This window comes from Natator depressus, chromosome 18 (assembly GCF_965152275.1).
Source record: "Natator depressus isolate rNatDep1 chromosome 18, rNatDep2.hap1, whole genome shotgun sequence".
In the NCBI taxonomy this organism is placed as follows: Eukaryota; Metazoa; Chordata; order Testudines; family Cheloniidae; genus Natator; species Natator depressus.
In genome coordinates, this window is record NC_134251.1 from 21,445,512 (window position 1) to 21,463,706 (window position 18,195).

Below are 18,195 nucleotides of genomic sequence, written 5' to 3' on the forward strand. Positions count from 1 at the left end.
TCACACCATATGCCACCCATATGCTGCACTGGCTGGTAAGATGAGTTCTGGTCTCTACTTTTAAAAGCTCTACATAGTCTTGTATTTAGCTTCTCATTACACTCCTTAACTGCATCGGAGGGGCTATTAGGGCTGCTGGAAGCCAGGGCTCATGCTCAGTGGGGAGAGGGGAGAGCATTCCAGATGAAAGTGCCTTCGCAGAATTCCCAGCTGTCAAAGACCCAGCAGAGCTCGAATTTTCCTCCTGAGGTGAGCACTCTCCTAAACTGGAGGAATGGCCCTGCTTGCAGGTTCCAAGAATGGTGCCACCAAGTCCACACAATCCAGCACTAATACGTTCTGGGGAGAAGTGATTTGTGCACTTCTGTCCTATGGAATTCAGCTAACGTGTGTGCAATGCCACGTGGGAATGGCACCTAGGGGCAACCCTGCCTCTGTCCTGTTTCAGGTTACGTTTCCCCAACTTAAATTGAGACATTTAGGACTAAAGCTAGTAAATGTCACAAATCCTGAGAATGGACAGCATTGTTAAAGTGGCCCACTTTGCCAAACAATAAGGATGAGTTATTCTTAAGCTGCAAACTCCATAAAAGTATGGTTCAAAGGTTTCAATTGACCTGAAGATACCATTGTGAGCTCTAGGCTAGAAAAGCAAAGTGACTGGAAAAATCTAAGGCCTATCATGACCTTCACCTGCGCTGATGTGAAAGAGAGTTATCCATGAGGATCAACAGTATGATATGGACCTAAGAATACGGGGTTGAGGGGGTAGGGGGATGTCTGCCAGTGACATGACTGAAAGCCAGGCTAATCCTTCTATTAAACAGTCATTATAATGGTGTCACCGAGAAAACAGCTACAGTAATCACAGACTGTCAGGAAGGGATAACAGAGAAAGGCATTAAAACATCATCCCAGAGAAATAAATCATTATTCGATTAACTTTTATTGCAAAATGATGAAATAATGACCACTAACTGCTGACAGGTGACTGGACCGAGAGAGAATTATGTTTTGGCTTGCAAAGAATGAGGAAGCTGTGAAAGTGGATCGGTTATAAAACTAAGTTTACCATTGTCTCCTTAATTGCTAATAAAAGTTTTACTAACATACTCCTCTCCCTTAAACTCTGCTCTAAAGTAACAACAATCTTCCCAATTAGGGGTCACCTTGAGATCATCACACTTTAACTCTCTGGAGCGCTTTTTTTCTCCCTTTGCATTTTCTTGTAGAGAACTAAGCAATGCCCATTTCTCTGGTTAATAAATTGCCAGAGGGCAGTCTGTGCCAGAGGAAAAGTTTAGGAGACATTATCTCACGTAGCCAAAAGTTCAGCGTTTCCTGTGTAGGAACTGAGGGCCTGATTCTCCTTTTGTTTATTCCAGTGTAAATCAGGAGTCACTCCACTGTAAGCAAAAGTAGTACATAGGAGAATCAGGCCCTGAATCCCTGAAGGGGAGATCACAAACATGTGCACAGTGGGTCTGATACAGTGGAAGTCGACTGAACTTCCCTGGGCTGTGGATCAGGTCCCCTGCCATTGCTCTAGATACAAATTAAACATCATTTGTATGTAAGTATTTTGTACCTCGTTGCATTATGTTCTAATGTCGACGGGAACTGCAGGTAGTTCACACAGCTCAGAAATGTATCCCCCGTCCAGAAGACCGGCTTGTTTGTGTGCAGCTTTATACCAGCACTTTAACTGTTTGTAGCTAAAATATACTTCCAGAAGGTGAACAAAATTGTAACTGTTTACTGAGACGGCTTAGCAATAGTTATAAACAAGGGCTGATGAGTTCTCCTAGGGGAAAATTATTAAATAAACTCAGGTTTCAGAGTAGCAGCCGTGTTAGTCTATATTCGCAAAAAGAAAAAGAGTACTTGTGGCACCTTCCAGACTAACCAATTTGTTAATCTCTAAGGTGCCACAAGTACTCCTTTTCTTTTTAAATAAACTCAGAAATTTGAATTTTCTAATCACATAATTCTAACTGATGAATACAAATTTCATATCAGGCTCAGCAAATTATCTGTAAAGGATTCATTCTTGTGACAGAATAGATGATATTTCAATTCACATCACCATCATTGCTTATCTGTCTTTGACTGTTACACTCCATGATGGGGTAAACAGATTTATAAATTACGGTATTTAAACACACTCTATTCTAATGCTTTCATCTTACACACACACACACACACACACACACACACACACACACACACACACACGTTATTTAGCACTCATACCAGGCTTTCAATTTTCATCTGGACTAGCATAATCTAAAGTATGCACCAGATGACATGCTTTCTCTGAGACATTCAGAAATCTTCAGCTAACTTCCTTGTAGATGTTTATGACCTCTTGAATGCCAGGTGTTAGCTCACCTTACCTCACCTCACCTTGTATGAATCATTAGCCCTACTCCTGTTTGTGAATAAATATGCAATTTAAGAAGCAAATAGCTTCTTTCCAAGGCAAACAGTATCAAAATAACCTAGCGACATATTGAACCCTATGTCCACAGCAGAGCAGCATTTCCCTTTCCTATTGTTTGTTTTGCAACACTTCTTTGCTCCTACATCTCAGCCTTGCTCTTTCTCCCAGGCGTCCACTTCAGTACAGCTTACAAAAAACCCCAACACACACTGAAGCTGCTCCTGATGGCAGTGAAATGCACCATGGAGATTTCTCTTCAGCAGGAGACCAGACCAATATCTAGAGTGCTACACAAGAGCAAAGTCCCAGCGGCTGCTAAAGGCAATGGGCAACTTACTCAGCTTCCCAAACAACCTCCATTTTCTTCCCCTCCTTTAGAATGCCCTCCTCCCCACCCCCCAGGCATCAGAGGGGATGAGTGGGCGTTGAACTAGGACTCTCCTCAGCCTGCAGATTCACAGCTGTTAAATGCAGCGAGGAGAGGGGTCAAGGCACCAAAGGGGAGCCCAAAACTGAAGGTCTCAGGATGAGAGAGCTGTGTTCAAGAATGGACTCTCTATTCCGCAGCTGGACAAAGACCGCACATTGGAATTCACAGGAGGATAGTGACTCCTTAGACCCCTCTACTTCTCTGCGTCTCCTCCTGCCTCAATAGTCACGGCTTTAGGATCTCCAACAACTCCTCCTCTCACCGGTTTCTCTCCTAGGCTCCCTCCTTCTATCCCCCTGCCCTTGCCCTTAGGTACCCTCATCCACTTATCATGATGTCAGCTACCACTTTTATGTGATGACAGACAGATCTGCCCCCAGCTTCCCCCCTTCCAGCCAATCCAGGCTCTCCTGGCTCTCTGCTGGTGTGGATCCCACTCCTGGTACAGGAGAGAGAACAGCATAAGGTGGCCCCTGCACCCACCCACAATTCTCTTGAGGTCACTGGGACTGTATGGCCTTACCCATCACAGAGGAAGTTGACCCTGAGGGTAAATCCCTTGCAGCCAGTGGCGTTACCCCTGGGATGAAGTCACGCCGTTATGGCATCGGAACTCCTTGCGGCAGATCCTTGGCTGGTGTAAATTGTCAGAGCTCCACCGGTGTCACTGGAGTTACAACAATTTACTCTAGGTGAGGATCTGCTCCATCTTTCCTCTAAAACGCACTCCTCTTTTCCTGCCTTTATCACCACTGACAGCTCCACTACCCCCCAGGCCCACAACTTCAATGTTACCATCAGTGACTTTCTAGCCTTCTTCCCCAAATCCGGATGCACATAAAAGTATGTAAACCATGGGATGGAGAATAGCCCTAGGCCAGATTTGTCCTTTTTTCCCTGCTTAAAAACCTGGGAAATTAAATGCAACATTAACTAAATCAATGAGACATTAATGCAACACTGAAATTGTGAAATCAAGCACTTAAAAGTCAGGTAATTCAGAAATGTAAGGTGTTCGCTATGATGTTAACTAGGTCACGTGGCATCTATGTAGTATTTCCTACTGTGGTTTAATGTAGGTTATTCTAACAATGTAAGAGCTCACATATCATTTATAAGTACATACTGTAAAGTATGTAGAATGTGTAATATAGTTTATTTAATGTTTTGGGGAAAACTCAAATGCAAAATAATAATTTTTATGCAACTTTATGTTTGTGAAATCCAGCACTCTAATATAAGGAAGGTCCTAAAATTTAATTCATTAATTGTATAAACTGCACACACATACTGACCTAGAATTCATAAATGCAACTTCGTAAACACCTGAACGCTGTAAACTAAGAGAAAACGTACCCCGAATCTGCTAGTGCATGAAATGTTAGTGTTTATCTCTATGCATTGCATTATGTTTGCCGTACTGGTTCATTTTTTAATTTAAAAAAAATCAAGACATTAATTGATTGATTATTCAAACAGCCTGGGAAGTAAGGTATATGCCAATAACACAACTAAAGCTAATGCTGCTGAAACACTCTTTTAAATAAAGAAAATTAGCGTCTTTAATTTATGCAAAATTGCACCCTGGGCAATATTTACCATTAGAACTGGAAAACAAACATAATTAGCCACATCAGGGAAAAGGACACCAAATCTCATCTCAGATCCATGCCCATAACAGACAGGTGTATCTTCTCCTTGGCTTTCATGTTTGTACAAACACGACAATTACTCGGAGTCAGACGCTCAGGTTGTTAGGCAGTTGTCTCTCTAAAAGTCTGCCCTAAGGAAATTTCCAAGTTTTTATCTAACACATAAGTGGGGAAAAATTCTCTGTAGTTGATTAAACTTGTAAAAAAACCCTGGTTTTATGAATTACAAATGTCAAGGTAATGAGAGGAAACTGGTGTGCTTGAAGGATGTTGTTAATTTACGTTCTAATTCATTTTCGTTCCTAGAGTAGCACTGCCCTCTGCTGTCTGATCTCTAACATAACACAAGACGACACTGGAAATTATTAACTATGCAGTGTTGTTGTTGTGTAGCCCTGTTGGTCCCAGGATATAGAGAGAAAAGGTGGGCGAGGTCCAATAAAAGATATTATCTCGCCCACTTTGTCTCTCTCATCATTAACTAAGCCCATTACCCAATACCGGGATTAACAAAAAGCCTGGGTTTTGCATTGAAATTCAAATTGATTTGACATAATAGAGACATAATTGTATCCTAATGAGACATCTGAGACAAACCACAGCCATCACCAATACGTCATTGGTAAGAATTGTTATTGTTCTAGATATATAAAAAGATATGAGTGAGCGCATATTTAGGAGAAGAATGAAAGGCATCCAAATGGTGAAAAATTAACAGCCCCACAGAAGCTTGAATAGGGAAAATATGCATGACAGAAGACACCAGAATCTGCAAACAATTAGGGCCTGGTTTTCACAAGTGCTGAGCATCCAGAGCTCCCGCTGCCTTTGCGGCTACAGCTGTGTGGGATCAGCACCTCTGAAAAGCAAATTCCCAGGATAACAAAGACTTGGTTTCAGCGGGATTGCAACAGATATTAAATGTGCATGACTGAGTCACAGAAATTAGCAGCAAGAAGATTGATTACATCCCATCTAAAATCAAGGGAAGGATTTTGCCATATATTTTCTAGTGTTCTCCCCACTATTATTTAAAAATAATCTGACCCAACCCATCTTTATCCACGCTGTATATATTACCCTACACTGTGGAGTGGTACCTCCTTATAGGATATTATCCCTGGACCAAGAAGATTACCAGAAACAGTCCCATTTCATAACAGAAAATACAAAATAGTCACATTATTAAAATATGTAAATCAAAACAGTCACATTGTTATATGACTAACTAATAATTTTACTTTTAAGCTATTTCGGTAACTGTCTCCACAAAAAACAGCTGTTGCTCTGAACTGCACTGTTCCAGGAAAGCATTTGTTTGGTCAGTAACCTCAGGACACCATGGGGGATGGAAGCACTTTTGCATCGATTGAGGCTGGATATAGAATATCAGGGTTGGAAGGGACCTCAGGAGGTCATCTAGTCCAACCCCCTGCTCAAAGCAGGACCAATTCCCCAATTTTTGCCTCAGAACCCTAAATGGCCCCCCTCAAGGATTGAACTCACAACCCTGGGTTTAGCAGGCCAATGCTCAAACCACTGAGCTTTCCCTCCTAGTCAGAAAATAGCTTACACTTGTTAAAAAATTCCTTCTTTGTGTATTTAAAGTGAGGTTTTGATCAAGAACCTTGCACTGAAATGGGGAAGTTCTCTGGTCTATGCAAACAGCAGCATGTGTAGTTTCTAGGATTAACTGTGAGAGCAGATAAAATTCAACCAGGTTGTTTCATTTCAAAAGAAGCACAGAAAAAAACAGAAAAGATCCAGACAGGGGAAAGAAAAATTATTAGAAGCGGCTGGGACCGAAGAGGAAATGGGCCCTGTCATTGGACACAGAGACCAGTCATATTGACTGGATATATATCACCTCATGAAGGGATGCAAAGATCTAAATTTCTAGACATTGAATGACTGCTTCTTGGAGCAGCTTCTCATAGCACTAAATCAAGAATTGCCTCTCCCTTTGTGAGTTCTAAGTGGATCATAGGATCTGGTCCAAGAGGTGAATATAGCTGAACCATTCAGTAATAGTGACCATAATGTAATTAAATGTATCATCCTTGCAGAGGGGGAAATGCCAAAGAAACCCACTACAGTAGCATTTAACTTCAAAAAGGGGAAATATACAAAAATGAGGACCTAGATAAATGAAAATTAAAAGGAAGAGTCACAAGGATGAAATGCCTGCAAACTGCATGGAGACTATTAAAAAACACAATAATAGAGGCTTGAACTAAATGTATATCCCAAATAAAAAAAAAACAGTATGAGGACCAAAATAATGGCACCATGGCTAAAGGCCAGAGTCAAATAGGCGGTTACAGGCAAAACGGCACCCTTTAAAAATTGGGAGTCAAATCCTAGTGAGGACTATCGAAAGGAGCATAAACTCTGGCAAGTCAAAGGTAAAAGTATAATTAGGCAGGCCAACACCGAATTTGATGAGCAACTAGCTAAGGACACACAAACTAACGGTAACGCTTTCTTTAAGTATGTCACATGCAGAAAGCCTGCCATGCAGTCAGTGGGGCCCCTGGATGATCAAGGTGCTAAAGGAGCACTCAAGGAAGACAAGGCTGTTGCAGAGAAGCTAAATGAATTCTTTGCATCAGTCTTCACTGCAGAGGATGTGAGGGAGATCCCCACACCCTGAGCCATTCTTTTTTAGGTCACAAATGTGAGGAACTGTCCCAGACTGAGGTGTCAGTAGAGGAGGTTTTGGAACAAATTGAGGAATTAAACAGCAACAAGGCACCAGGACCAGATGGTATCACCCAAGAGTTCTGAAGGAACTCAGATACACAGGCGTCGACTCCGTGGGTGCTCCGGGGCTGGAGCACCCATGGGGAAAAACTGGTGGGTGCTGAGCACCCACTGACAGCCCTCTACCAGAACCTCGCCCTCACCCCAGTGCCTCCTGCCCGCCGGCGGGCCGCGCCGATCAGCACCTCCCCCTCCCTCCCAGCGCCTACCGCCTGCCATGGATCAGCTGTTTCGCAGCGTCAGGAGGTGCTGGTGGGGAGGGGGAAGGACCGAGGGCGCAGCATGCTCGGGGGAGGGGCTGGAACTGGGCAGGGAAGGGGCAGGGCGAGAAGGGGTGGGGGTGGGGTGCGGGTAGGAAGAAGCGGCGGGGTAGGACCTTGGGGGAAGGGGTGGAGGGGGGCTGAGGGCAGGGCCTGGGCGGAGCCGGGGGGAGCACCTATGCTCAGATATGAAATTTCAGAACTACTAACTGTGGTATGTAACCTATCCCTTAAATAGCCTCTGTACCGGATGACTAAAGGATAGCTAATGTCATGCACTTTTTTTAAAAAAGGCTCCAGAGGCGATCCTGGCAATTACAGGCCGGTAAGTCTGACTTCAGTACCAGACAAATTGGTTGAAACTATAGTAAAGAACAGAATGATCGGACATGAGGATGAACATGATCTGTTGGGGAAGAGTCAACACAGCTTTTGTGAAAGGAAATCATGCCTCCCCAATCCATGGAATTGTTTCTGGGCATCAACAAGACTGTGGACAGGGGGATCCAGTGGACACAATGCACTTGGACTTTCAGAAAGCCTGTGACAAGGTCTCTCATCAAAGGCTCTTAAGCAAAGCAGGCAGTCATAGGTAAGAGCGAAGGTTCTCTCATGGATCAGTAACTGGTTAAAAGATAGGAAACAAAGAGTAGAAATAAATGGTCAGTTTTCACAATGGAGAGAGGTAAATACCAACGACCTGTATTGGGACCAGTCCTGTTCAACACAGTCATAAATGATCTGGGAATAGGGGTGAACAGTGAGGCAGCAAAATTGGCAGACAATACAAAATTACTCAAGATAGTTACGTCCAAACATGACTGGGAAGAGTTACAAAGGGATCTCACAAAGCTAGGTGACTGGGCAACAAAATGGCAGATGAAATTCAGTGTTGATCAGTGCAAAATACTGCACATTGGAAAAAATAATCGCAACTGTACATACAAAATGACGGTTTCTAAATTAGCTGTTACTGCTCAAGAAAGAGACATTGGCGTCATCATGGATAATTCTCTGAAAACGTCCAATGTGCAGCAGCAGTCAAAAAAGCGAACAGACTGTTCGGCATCATTAGGTAAAGGACAGATAATAAGGCAGAAAATATCACAATGCCACTATATAAATCCAAGGTACGCCCACGCATTGAATACAGTGCGCAGTGCTGGTCGCCCCGTCTATAAAAAAAGATACATTAGAATCGGAAAAGGTGCAGAGAAGGGCAACAAAAATGATGAGGGGAATGGAACAGCTTCCATGTGAAGAGAGATTTAAAAGTTTGGGACTGTTCATCTTAGAAAAGAGATGACTCTGGGGGAGTCTATAAAATCAGGACTGGTGTGGAGAAAGTGAATAGGGCACTGTTATTTATCCCTTCACATAACAAAAGAACCAGTGGTCACTCAATGAAATGAATAGGCAGCGGGTTTATAATACACAAGGAAGTACTTCTCCACACAACGCACAGCCAACCTGTGGAACTTGTTACCAGGGGATGTTGTGAAGGCCAAAAGTATAACTGGATTAAAAGAAAATTAGGTAAACTCATGGGAGGATAGATCCATTGATGGCTACTACCCAAGATGGTCAGGGATGCAGCCCCATGCTCCGAGCGTCCCTAGCCTGTGATTGCCAGAAGCTGGGACTGGATGACAGGAGATGGATAACTAGATAAGTTGCCCAGTTCTGCTCACTCCCTCTGAAGAATCTGGCACTGGCCACTGTCTGGAGACAGGACACTGGGCAAGATGGACCATTGGTCTGACCCATTATGGCCGTTCTTATATTCTTAAGTTCTTATGAACAGGAGACACAGCCAAGGCATGTCAAATTATGAATGGCAAAGATACAAACAGTTACAAAAATGGATGTACAAGCCTTGCCTCTGACCTGGGTGGCTCCCGCACTTCAGATACACAAACCATGGAAGGTTGAGTGTTTGGCAAATCTTTAACAATTCCATCTTTCTTGTCCTTTCTTTATATAAAGTCAGGGCGGCAAGAGCTGTGCGCAGCTGGCAGAAGCTCCTGCACATGCAGAGAAAGCTAAGGATGTACAGAAGGATGAAGCAGGTGATTAACAGTTTATTACAGTATCTGTAAAAACTTGCGGGGTTTATGTTCTGAAGTGAAGAAGAGCTCTTCCATTACAGTCTCAAGAGCATCCATCAGATTTATGTTACTATTTAGAGGAGCTCTTTGAGGTTACAATATCAGACGATGTCCGCATGATTTATGACGGAAAAAGAACCCTTTATATTCTGACATTCAGGAGCATAAGAGCCGTGGATACATCATTATTAATCATTATTTATGCAGGTCCATTGGTATGCATGGTATTTTATCTACAGTATGAAATGGGCCGGATGCCTGTGTCTCTGAATTCTTTACATCACTTGTATGTCATGTATTTATCTCCATGTTCACTTGTTAATGCTAAAAAGTGTCCAGCTGTTGCAACTCCGGATATTCAGCAAACAGTAGATTTCCATAGATAGAGATAGACTGTAACTGAACGGGCTCCCCGTTCTCTTTTGTCTGTCTATATTAATGTGCAAATAAACCAGCTCAGGACAGCAATGTCAGGCTCACTCTGTGAAACACATGGCTGCTCTTGCAAAGTGATTGTACCCACACTGGCCTCTATCCAACGTGACCAGCACAGCGCCAGATCTCTTGGTGAGGCTGCGTGCTCATCACAGTACCTGACGTGCAAACAGATTCCACCACGTGAACCAAAAGGGCACCTCCGCTTTGCCAGTGGGAGGGGCTGAGCCGAATTAGGTCTTGTCTATACAGCGGAGTAACATGCACTAGAGCTGTGATTTCTATTCAGTGTAGTGCTGTCACAGCTCTCCATTTAAAGTGCACTATGGAACATTTAGCACACACCAGCAGGATCTACACAGATCAATTCCAGCACTACACATTAGCCCGCTTTAGAAATCACACTCCTGTAGTAAGGAGACAAGCCCTTTGTCTTATTTGAGGGTCATGCCGCACTTACAGCGATTGCTGGAGCTGTGCTGAGTGGGTTACTCTTTGCTTGCCTTATGGCTGAAACACTTTGCATCTCATATAGCAAAATACCTATGTTCATCCAGGAAAATCTCCCTGTCCACTCACTGGGTGTTAGCATTCTCAGATGAGCTGTGTTCTCTGCTCTTGTCCTACCTCATTGAAAACCACTTTGCGTGGCTGTCCTGGCACAGCTTTGAGAGGTCTTGTGGTACTTTTCCATGTTCTCCCAAAGAAATGACGATACGTGATGTCAAAGAGGGACAGGCGAAGCTGGTATTCAACCTCTGACAAGCCTTCTAGCACTCTCTGGAATATAAGAATAAACACCCTAAGTAGGAGCTTTAAGAGTTTCTGATCGCAGCAGCATTGAAATGTGTCTGGCAGATTAAGAACTTTGATCTTATAAAAATGGTTCTAAACAATAGTTAATAGATAGCTCTGAGTGTAGTCAAAAAGGAGAGAAAAAAAGACATTTTCTTCTGACCGTTACAGTCCAATAGCTCCAACCGTACAACCCATCAACTTAGTGATGTGCCCTCACGTTCAGACAAGCAGGGCTTCTCTATGCCCGGTCGTCTCACCCTGCAAGACGCTGTGTACTGATACACCAAGGAATAGCTAGCTATGAACTCAGATGCTGAGGTCATCCTACAACAGAAGGTGACTCTTTTCCCAGCAGAGAGAAATCCCAAGACTGGCAAGCAAACCTTTATGCATGTAAATTTTAAGCATCCACTTGGTTTAACACATGTGAGTAGTGGGCAAATTATGTAAAACATTTTCCAGAGACACTTGACTGAAGCACTCATGTAAAAAAATTCAGTCACATTCACGTCTCTTCTGCATTTCCTGATTATTGTTATGATTTATTATTTGTAATACGGTAGCCTCTAGGAACCCAAATCAATGATAAGGGTCCCAATGTGCTGGGTACAGTACTGACATATAATAATGACCGATCCTTACCCAGATTACTTCCAATCTACATGGCAGGCAGACAAGTGCAGTGCGGATGAATAGGAGGCCAAGATACGAAAATTAAGAGTTGAGCAGGAGTCACAGCTGATCATTTGCCTAACCAATGCCAGATGGGAGTGATCTGGCCTCAGGACATCACAGCAGAAATACGTTTTAATCAGGGATTTTAAAAAGGAGAAGACGTGATCCAGTTTTACTGGCACAAAATTTTACAGAATACAAATCTCAAAACTGGATTTGTGAGTATTCATGTCAGAAGTGCTTGGATGCTCATCCAGTCATGGAATAGAAACAATACCATATGGTTTTTCTGGTTAATTATAACTAATCAAGAAAGTTTATACAGCAATTGAATCAAGTCATCACAGAAAAGTTTGCAAACAATCCACAGAGTTAAATAAAATCATACAAAAAATTGTTGAATGATTTTAAACTCCCCTCTCCTCTCTTCATCCCCAAAAAACACTAATTATATTGGGTACCTATCATGCTTAACCAGTAACCATTTTATTTGGGATAGTTCCACAATTTTTTGGCTCACTAGTATTCTCCAAAACTCTTGTACTTCTTTATATTTATAAGAACGTACGAACAGCCATACTGGGTCAGATCAATGGTCAATCTAGCCCAGTGTCCTGTCTTCTAACAGTGGCCCGTGCTAGATGCCTCAGAGGGAATGAAGCAATTTATTCAGTGCTCCATCCCTTATTGCAGAGTGAAGAACAGATCACAAGTGACGTTTTCCCAAGGGGATGTTTTTGGGGAGCAGGAGGGAATATCTGGTTTTGAAATTGCTCCCTCCAAGACCTATTCTGTGAACTGGAGCCTCTTTCAGACTTGAATTTCGAAAGTGAATTTTACTTAAAGGGTTTTTTTCTGAGAGCTTCTGAGGTCAGTGTTTGATTATTTTACTGTCATTGATCATGAACAAATAACTGTAGCATGCCTCACAACTAAAGAGTAATAATACATTCTTTTCCTGTTACCAAAACAGTGGCTGTAGTGCTGAAAAGGCCTGCACTGGAGAATCTCTTTAAAATCAGAGGGATTTAAAAATATATTTGGAAATCGGTAATTGTGTAAATGCATAATAATTTAATAAAAACAGTGATGGAGTTAAACAAATGTTAGAACAATGAATGTCTAGAGCAGAGGTTCCCAAACTGTGGGACATGTACCATTGGTGGTATGGTATGTGAGTTTGGCGTCCCATCCATTCAGTTCACAACAAGTTTTTAAGAAATGTGGTACATGAACCAATAGAATAGAGTTTGGAAACAGCTAGTCTACAGACATGTCTCCTAGAGATATGAAAGTTCTCATCAGAGTTCAAAATCAGCATGTGAAACTTGGCTGAGATTTTCAGCTCTAAACCCAGGGACACAACTCCCATTAATGTTACTAGAAGTGTGGCTACTTCCCTTAGTTGGTTTTGGAAATCTCACCCTGTGGTACCTTGGGCCTGGAATCAAAACAGCTGTTCTTCACAGTAACACAATGAGCTGTACAAATCTGAGGCCAAGAACTTATCAAAAAATATTAACAATAAAAGTAGGTAATCTTTTTAGCATAGTTAAAATTAAGCATTTTTAGCTATCAGTCTCCTTTCACATCCAATATTGCTGTCAGCTTAAGGACAGTGGAAAGATATTACCAAATGTGATATTATTTAGTGGCCCAGTCCCTGAAACCACTGAATGTTACTCTATTAGAATCTTAGTACAAGATCTCCAACTCCATTTGCTGGTTAAAATATAAACCTACATTAAAATGCACCAACCAAGTTCTAAAATCCTCTTGTAAATCCTCAGAAAGGCAGGACAGTGGTAAATCTGCTTAAAATTTCCACTATCACTACAGATCCACCTAGCTGAACTTTCCAGCTCCCAGAACAAAAATTCTCTTCAAATTAGCAGATAAGAATAACAAAGAAAATTTTTGTGACTAGTTCTTCTACTTTTCAGAACCTGAAATCCTCCTGGTTTTCTCCACCTGTGTTTTCTCTTGGCTTGGGGAAAGCTGAGTCTTAACCAAATCCAAATGGCACATGAACAAGAAAGAAAACACAGTTTGTTGTGATGCTAACACTGATTCTTGAATTTTTTTTAACAGTTTGACTTTCTAAACTATAATCCACCGATCCAAATGCATGTCTGAGCATTTTTTCTCATGAGGTACATAAAGAGAACAAACCTTTAGTTCCTTTTCTGAGCTCAGTGAACTCAAATATATGGATGCACTTGCTGAGAAAACACACCATGAGGCCATTCACTTTGAAGTGTCCATCCTACATCCCCTGCTCAGGTGAAAGTACCACTGACTTCAACAGAGCAGCTCACACGAGGAAGAACTGCTCTTATGAATTAAGTGGGATAGATCTGCCCTACAACTCATGTTAAGAATCTGTTTCTCTTGAAGCTTTGTTATTCAATTAATGTAGAGATGAGATTGTGTCTTCAAAGGCTAGAGCCCACAAAGGGGTGCACCCAGAGGGATCCATTGTTCCTTAACATGGTGCGAGTGTAAGTGTTTGCAATCAATTATATTACTCCGAAGATCCTGGACTGTTGGTCAGAGAGGAGCTGTTCTCTCATATCGAAAGTCCCCCAAAAAATTACATTAATTTGCACAAGACTTTACATTGCTGACAACATAGGATTTGCCTGATCAGATCCAGAAACCTGCCTCCAAGAATGGCCAATACCTAATGCCCAGGAAAAAGTGAAAATGCCACAGAATGCACCTGGAAAATTGTGCCAGTCTGCAGAAGATAGGGTGAAAGGTCCTTCCACACACCTCTTGGATCCAGCCTAAATCTCAGTAGTCACTGTGGAATTTTCAATATTAGAACTCTACTCAAAGCAGAGAATGTCAACAAGAGAAGGGTATGAAAGCTACACTCCCACAAGGCAGACAGAATATTTCTTTACCTGCTTAATTAAATTCCCCTCAACATACTTCAGGACACACTGAAATGCCACTGATTCCCTCGGGAGATGTCGTCTCCTTTGGGAGTGTGGAGGAACAGTCAGATTTTGCACAAAAATCCTTTGCCATTCACTCATCTTGCTGCTTAGAAGGTCACCTCTTCCTCTAGGCATCTGCTATGGCAAATGTTCATCTAGAAAATAAAACTGATTTCAGAAAAATGCATGCTCAGAACCTGTTATCTTAAAACTGGCATGAGAACACTCCAAAGCCTTTAAAAAAGCACAGATTTACTATCCAAATTATAAGCTGATTTTAAAAAATGTTTTATTGGAATATCCTCCACCCTCAAAGGCTCTGTGTTAACGCAACTCTCTTTCCCTTCCAGATGCAGAGAGCTGGACATGATTCTCTGGAGCCAGTCAGCACAGCTGTGAGCAACTGCCACAGGTCACTCAAGTGCACTGGGTGATGCTCCATTCCTTATGGGTTGATCACTGATGGCTGAGGACTTGAGGGACGAGCTCAGTACAAACCCATGAGAGAATACCGAGGGAGGGTACAGAACAGGGCATTGTAGGAACAGTTGCCCACTAGTCTAGCATCAGAACCAACAGTTGAGATTCTGTGCTGCACCTCCTAAAGGCATGTCACAGAAGGTGCAACACGGGCCAGGGAGAACAAGACAGTTGTAAAATACCCTTGGGATCCTGGGTTCCTCCAGAGATCAAAACAACCAATGGAGTAAACGAGCAGCCACAGGGATGCGTTACTTTATGGGAGGATCCACAGTCCAGAGCAGCCCAGAATCTCCACAGCAGCATGTGCTACAGAGACTTCCCAGCATGCTCTCTGTGCTGGGGCTTGTGAGGGGGCCAGCATGGGGCTACTTACAGTAGCCCTACACCATGCTAGTGCTGGAGGAAGACAGACTTTTCTAAGCCCTTTAGGACAGGCACTTTATCTTCCTTTGTGTTTGCATATCACCAAGCACAAAGTGTCAGCTGGAGTGAGCATTACCACAATATAAACAACAAACAACAAAACACTGCTTCAGATCAGAAAAACAACATGCTCACACTGTTTAAAGTAACGCTGCCTTACTCCACTCAGGACAGGATTCTCCTGAATGTTCCACAGGCTAATAACATCCTCTGTTTTTAATGAAGAGTTTCTGAAGAGGGAAGACGAGCAATACCGTAAGAGATGATCCTACAGTTATGGCAAAGAACTGGAACGCCAGCAGCTGGAGTTCAATTCCCAGTTCTACCACAGACTCCCTGCATGGCCTTGGGGAAGTCACTCAATTTCTCTGAGCCTTAGTTCCCTATCTAGAAACAGGAATGACAACATTTCCCTACATCACTGGGGGACTGTGAGCATGAACGAAGTGATGCCTGGCAGTCTGAGAGATTACAGAAATGGGGGCAATATAATTAGACAGATGAGAGATCACTTGGTGCAGTCCTCTTGCATGAGACCTAATTCCTTTGGTGGTAGTGCACTGGAGTGATAAGCAAGTTAGGATACGTCTGCACTTGGAACGAGGGGTGTGATTCCCAGCTGGAGGAGACATTCTTGTGCTAGCTCTCATTGACCTAGTGCACTGAAAACAGAAGGTAGCTTTGGCAGCAGAAGCTGCTGCACAAGCCCAGAGCATGTACCTAGGGTCTCTGAGGGGCACGGGCTTGTGATGGCCAGCCTGTCCCACGGATCGTACCGCTGCAGCTACATTCTACATCTCCGCGCACTAGCTCAATGAGCGCTAGCGTGAGCATGTCTCCTCCCGCTGGCAATCACACCCCTCGCTCCAAGCGTAGCTGTACTCTAACTTAGCTGTCAGAAGGCAGCATCCAGTGTTGCTGCTGGATGGCAACTCGCCTTATTACTAGAAATTCTGGGCAAAATTCTCGTCTGCTGTCTGCACTCTGCTCTCCCTGCCCGTGACATCAAGGGGAGATCTATGCAGGTAGGGCATGTCTACACTTTACCGGTCTAGTGAAGACCCGCTAAATTGACTGCGGATCACTCTCCTGTTGACTCCAGTACGCCACCGGAACGGGAAGAGTAGCGGATGTCAATGGGAGAGCGCATCCCATCGATGCCACATGGTGTAGAAACCGCAGTAAGTCAACCTAAGCTACATCGACTCCAGCTATGTTGTGTAACCTAGGTCGACTTACCTCCATAGTGTAGACAAGGCCCAAGAGAATTGTTGCCAGCTATATGCACCTGAGAAGAGAATTGTGCTTTCAGGAAAATCTCCATTCCAAACTTCCTCTTCTGGAAACTCTTTTGTGAAATGTAGATTCCTGGGACTATTTTTGGTTAATTTAACAAGAATTATTGTGAAGTTAGGCAGCTTTAAAGAAATTACAAGAATGTACCTTACAAGTGCTTTGAAAGTCATCTGATTATCATGTGTTCAGATGGGAACTGCATTACTGGTATCCAAGTCTAGAAGATCAGACTGTCAAAAATAATAATAAATACATTTTATTTTTAAATTGCTTACCCCCACTGAGGGACTCGGGGCCCTGTACAACATAAAATGTCCAAAGTGGCAGCTTCCTGCAGGATTAAACATAATTTTAAAAGAATAATTAAGAGATTTTTCTGGATGACTTACTCTTCCTGGAGACTGAGCTTTCTAAGAGTATAATTAATGTATGTCAACTTTAGGTGTCAAAGAGTCCTGACTGAGCCCACAGAAACTGGATTGCTAAAATTTTGACTGCTATCATAGACATGAGCAATCCATGTTTAACACCCCGGCAGAAGGTGTGCTCTAGGTCCTTCATTCCACATAAACCTTGCTTCCAGGAGCAATTTTATTCAGGTTTCCCAAATCCCACCCATATTGCTCGGGTAACAATGGTGAAAGCACTGGGGTAGACAGGCTAATAGTGACCACTGACATTTTAGTGCCTGTGTTGCAGTACTGCCAACCTCAAGAATTTTTAAACCTCAGGAGTTTTTAAAAATAATAAATGTGGGGTGGGCGTGAGGATATTAAGCTTTCAGGGTTCGCATTTTCAAGCTTTTCTCCACTACCATCAGGGCTAGAAACCTACTTTAAATAAAAATTAAAGGTTAGATTTTCATGTAATCACATAATCTAGGATCTGGGGCTTTCAGAAAAACATCGAATATTGCAAGGCTTGTGAAAAATTATAAGAGTTGGCAACCCTGGCTGTGTCATCTTTCTTTGAATATGGTTGAATGACACAGACATTAACAGGACAGCATCTAATCTGTCCTCGTCTTCCTACCACCACTGGAGCTGCACCAGAGCTCAGTAGGAAAACGCAAGAAAATTGCCTATGCAGATGCAGCTAATAGCATCAATCACAACTTCTGTAATGAGTGTTGGAAACAGTTTGAGGCTGTCTACATTAACAGCTGAACTGTTTTCAGTCCCAGATAAGGAGGACTCATTGTTAACCTCCATTGACATCAGTGGCACCACTCTCATGTTTAAAGTGAAGCACAGTTACCAGTTCTGAATCCCGTGGGGTGCAACTCCCACACTCTCACGTTAGTATTAAAGAGCCACCATGAACCTAACTGGGAAAGAAAAAGCCTCACCTACTGGTGGGAAAAATCAGAGATGTGAGTCACAGGGGGTTCATTAAAGTATTGCCCTCAGTTTAGCTCTCACTACTTTGCATCATAGAATCATAGAAATGTAGATTGGAAGGGACCTTGAGAGATCATCCACCCC

The 18,195-nt window shown here is 42.8% G+C and overlaps 1 protein-coding gene across 8 annotated transcripts in view; it reads right to left on the reverse strand.

Moving 5' to 3' along the window:
* NPHP4 (nephrocystin 4) overlaps positions 1 to 18,195 on the reverse strand; it is a 103,656-nt gene that overhangs the window by 83,776 nt on the left and 1,685 nt on the right. For 4 of the 8 annotated variants that reach the window (XM_074975121.1, XM_074975118.1, XM_074975119.1 and 1 more), the window contains exons 2-4: positions 16,859 to 16,941; positions 14,474 to 14,664; positions 10,719 to 10,871 (exon numbers count right to left, since the gene is read on the reverse strand). The exons of 1 other annotated variant lie outside the window; for it this stretch is intronic. In XM_074975121.1, coding sequence (XP_074831222.1) covers positions 10,719 to 10,871; positions 14,474 to 14,644 — 324 coding nt within the window. In that variant the 5' untranslated portion in view covers positions 14,645 to 14,664; positions 16,859 to 16,941. Of the gene's footprint in view, positions 1 to 10,718; positions 10,872 to 14,473; positions 14,665 to 16,858; positions 16,942 to 16,986; positions 17,043 to 18,195 lie in introns of all 8 variants that reach the window. 3 more of the 8 variants (XM_074975116.1, XM_074975117.1, XM_074975120.1) reach the window with 3 other exon arrangements.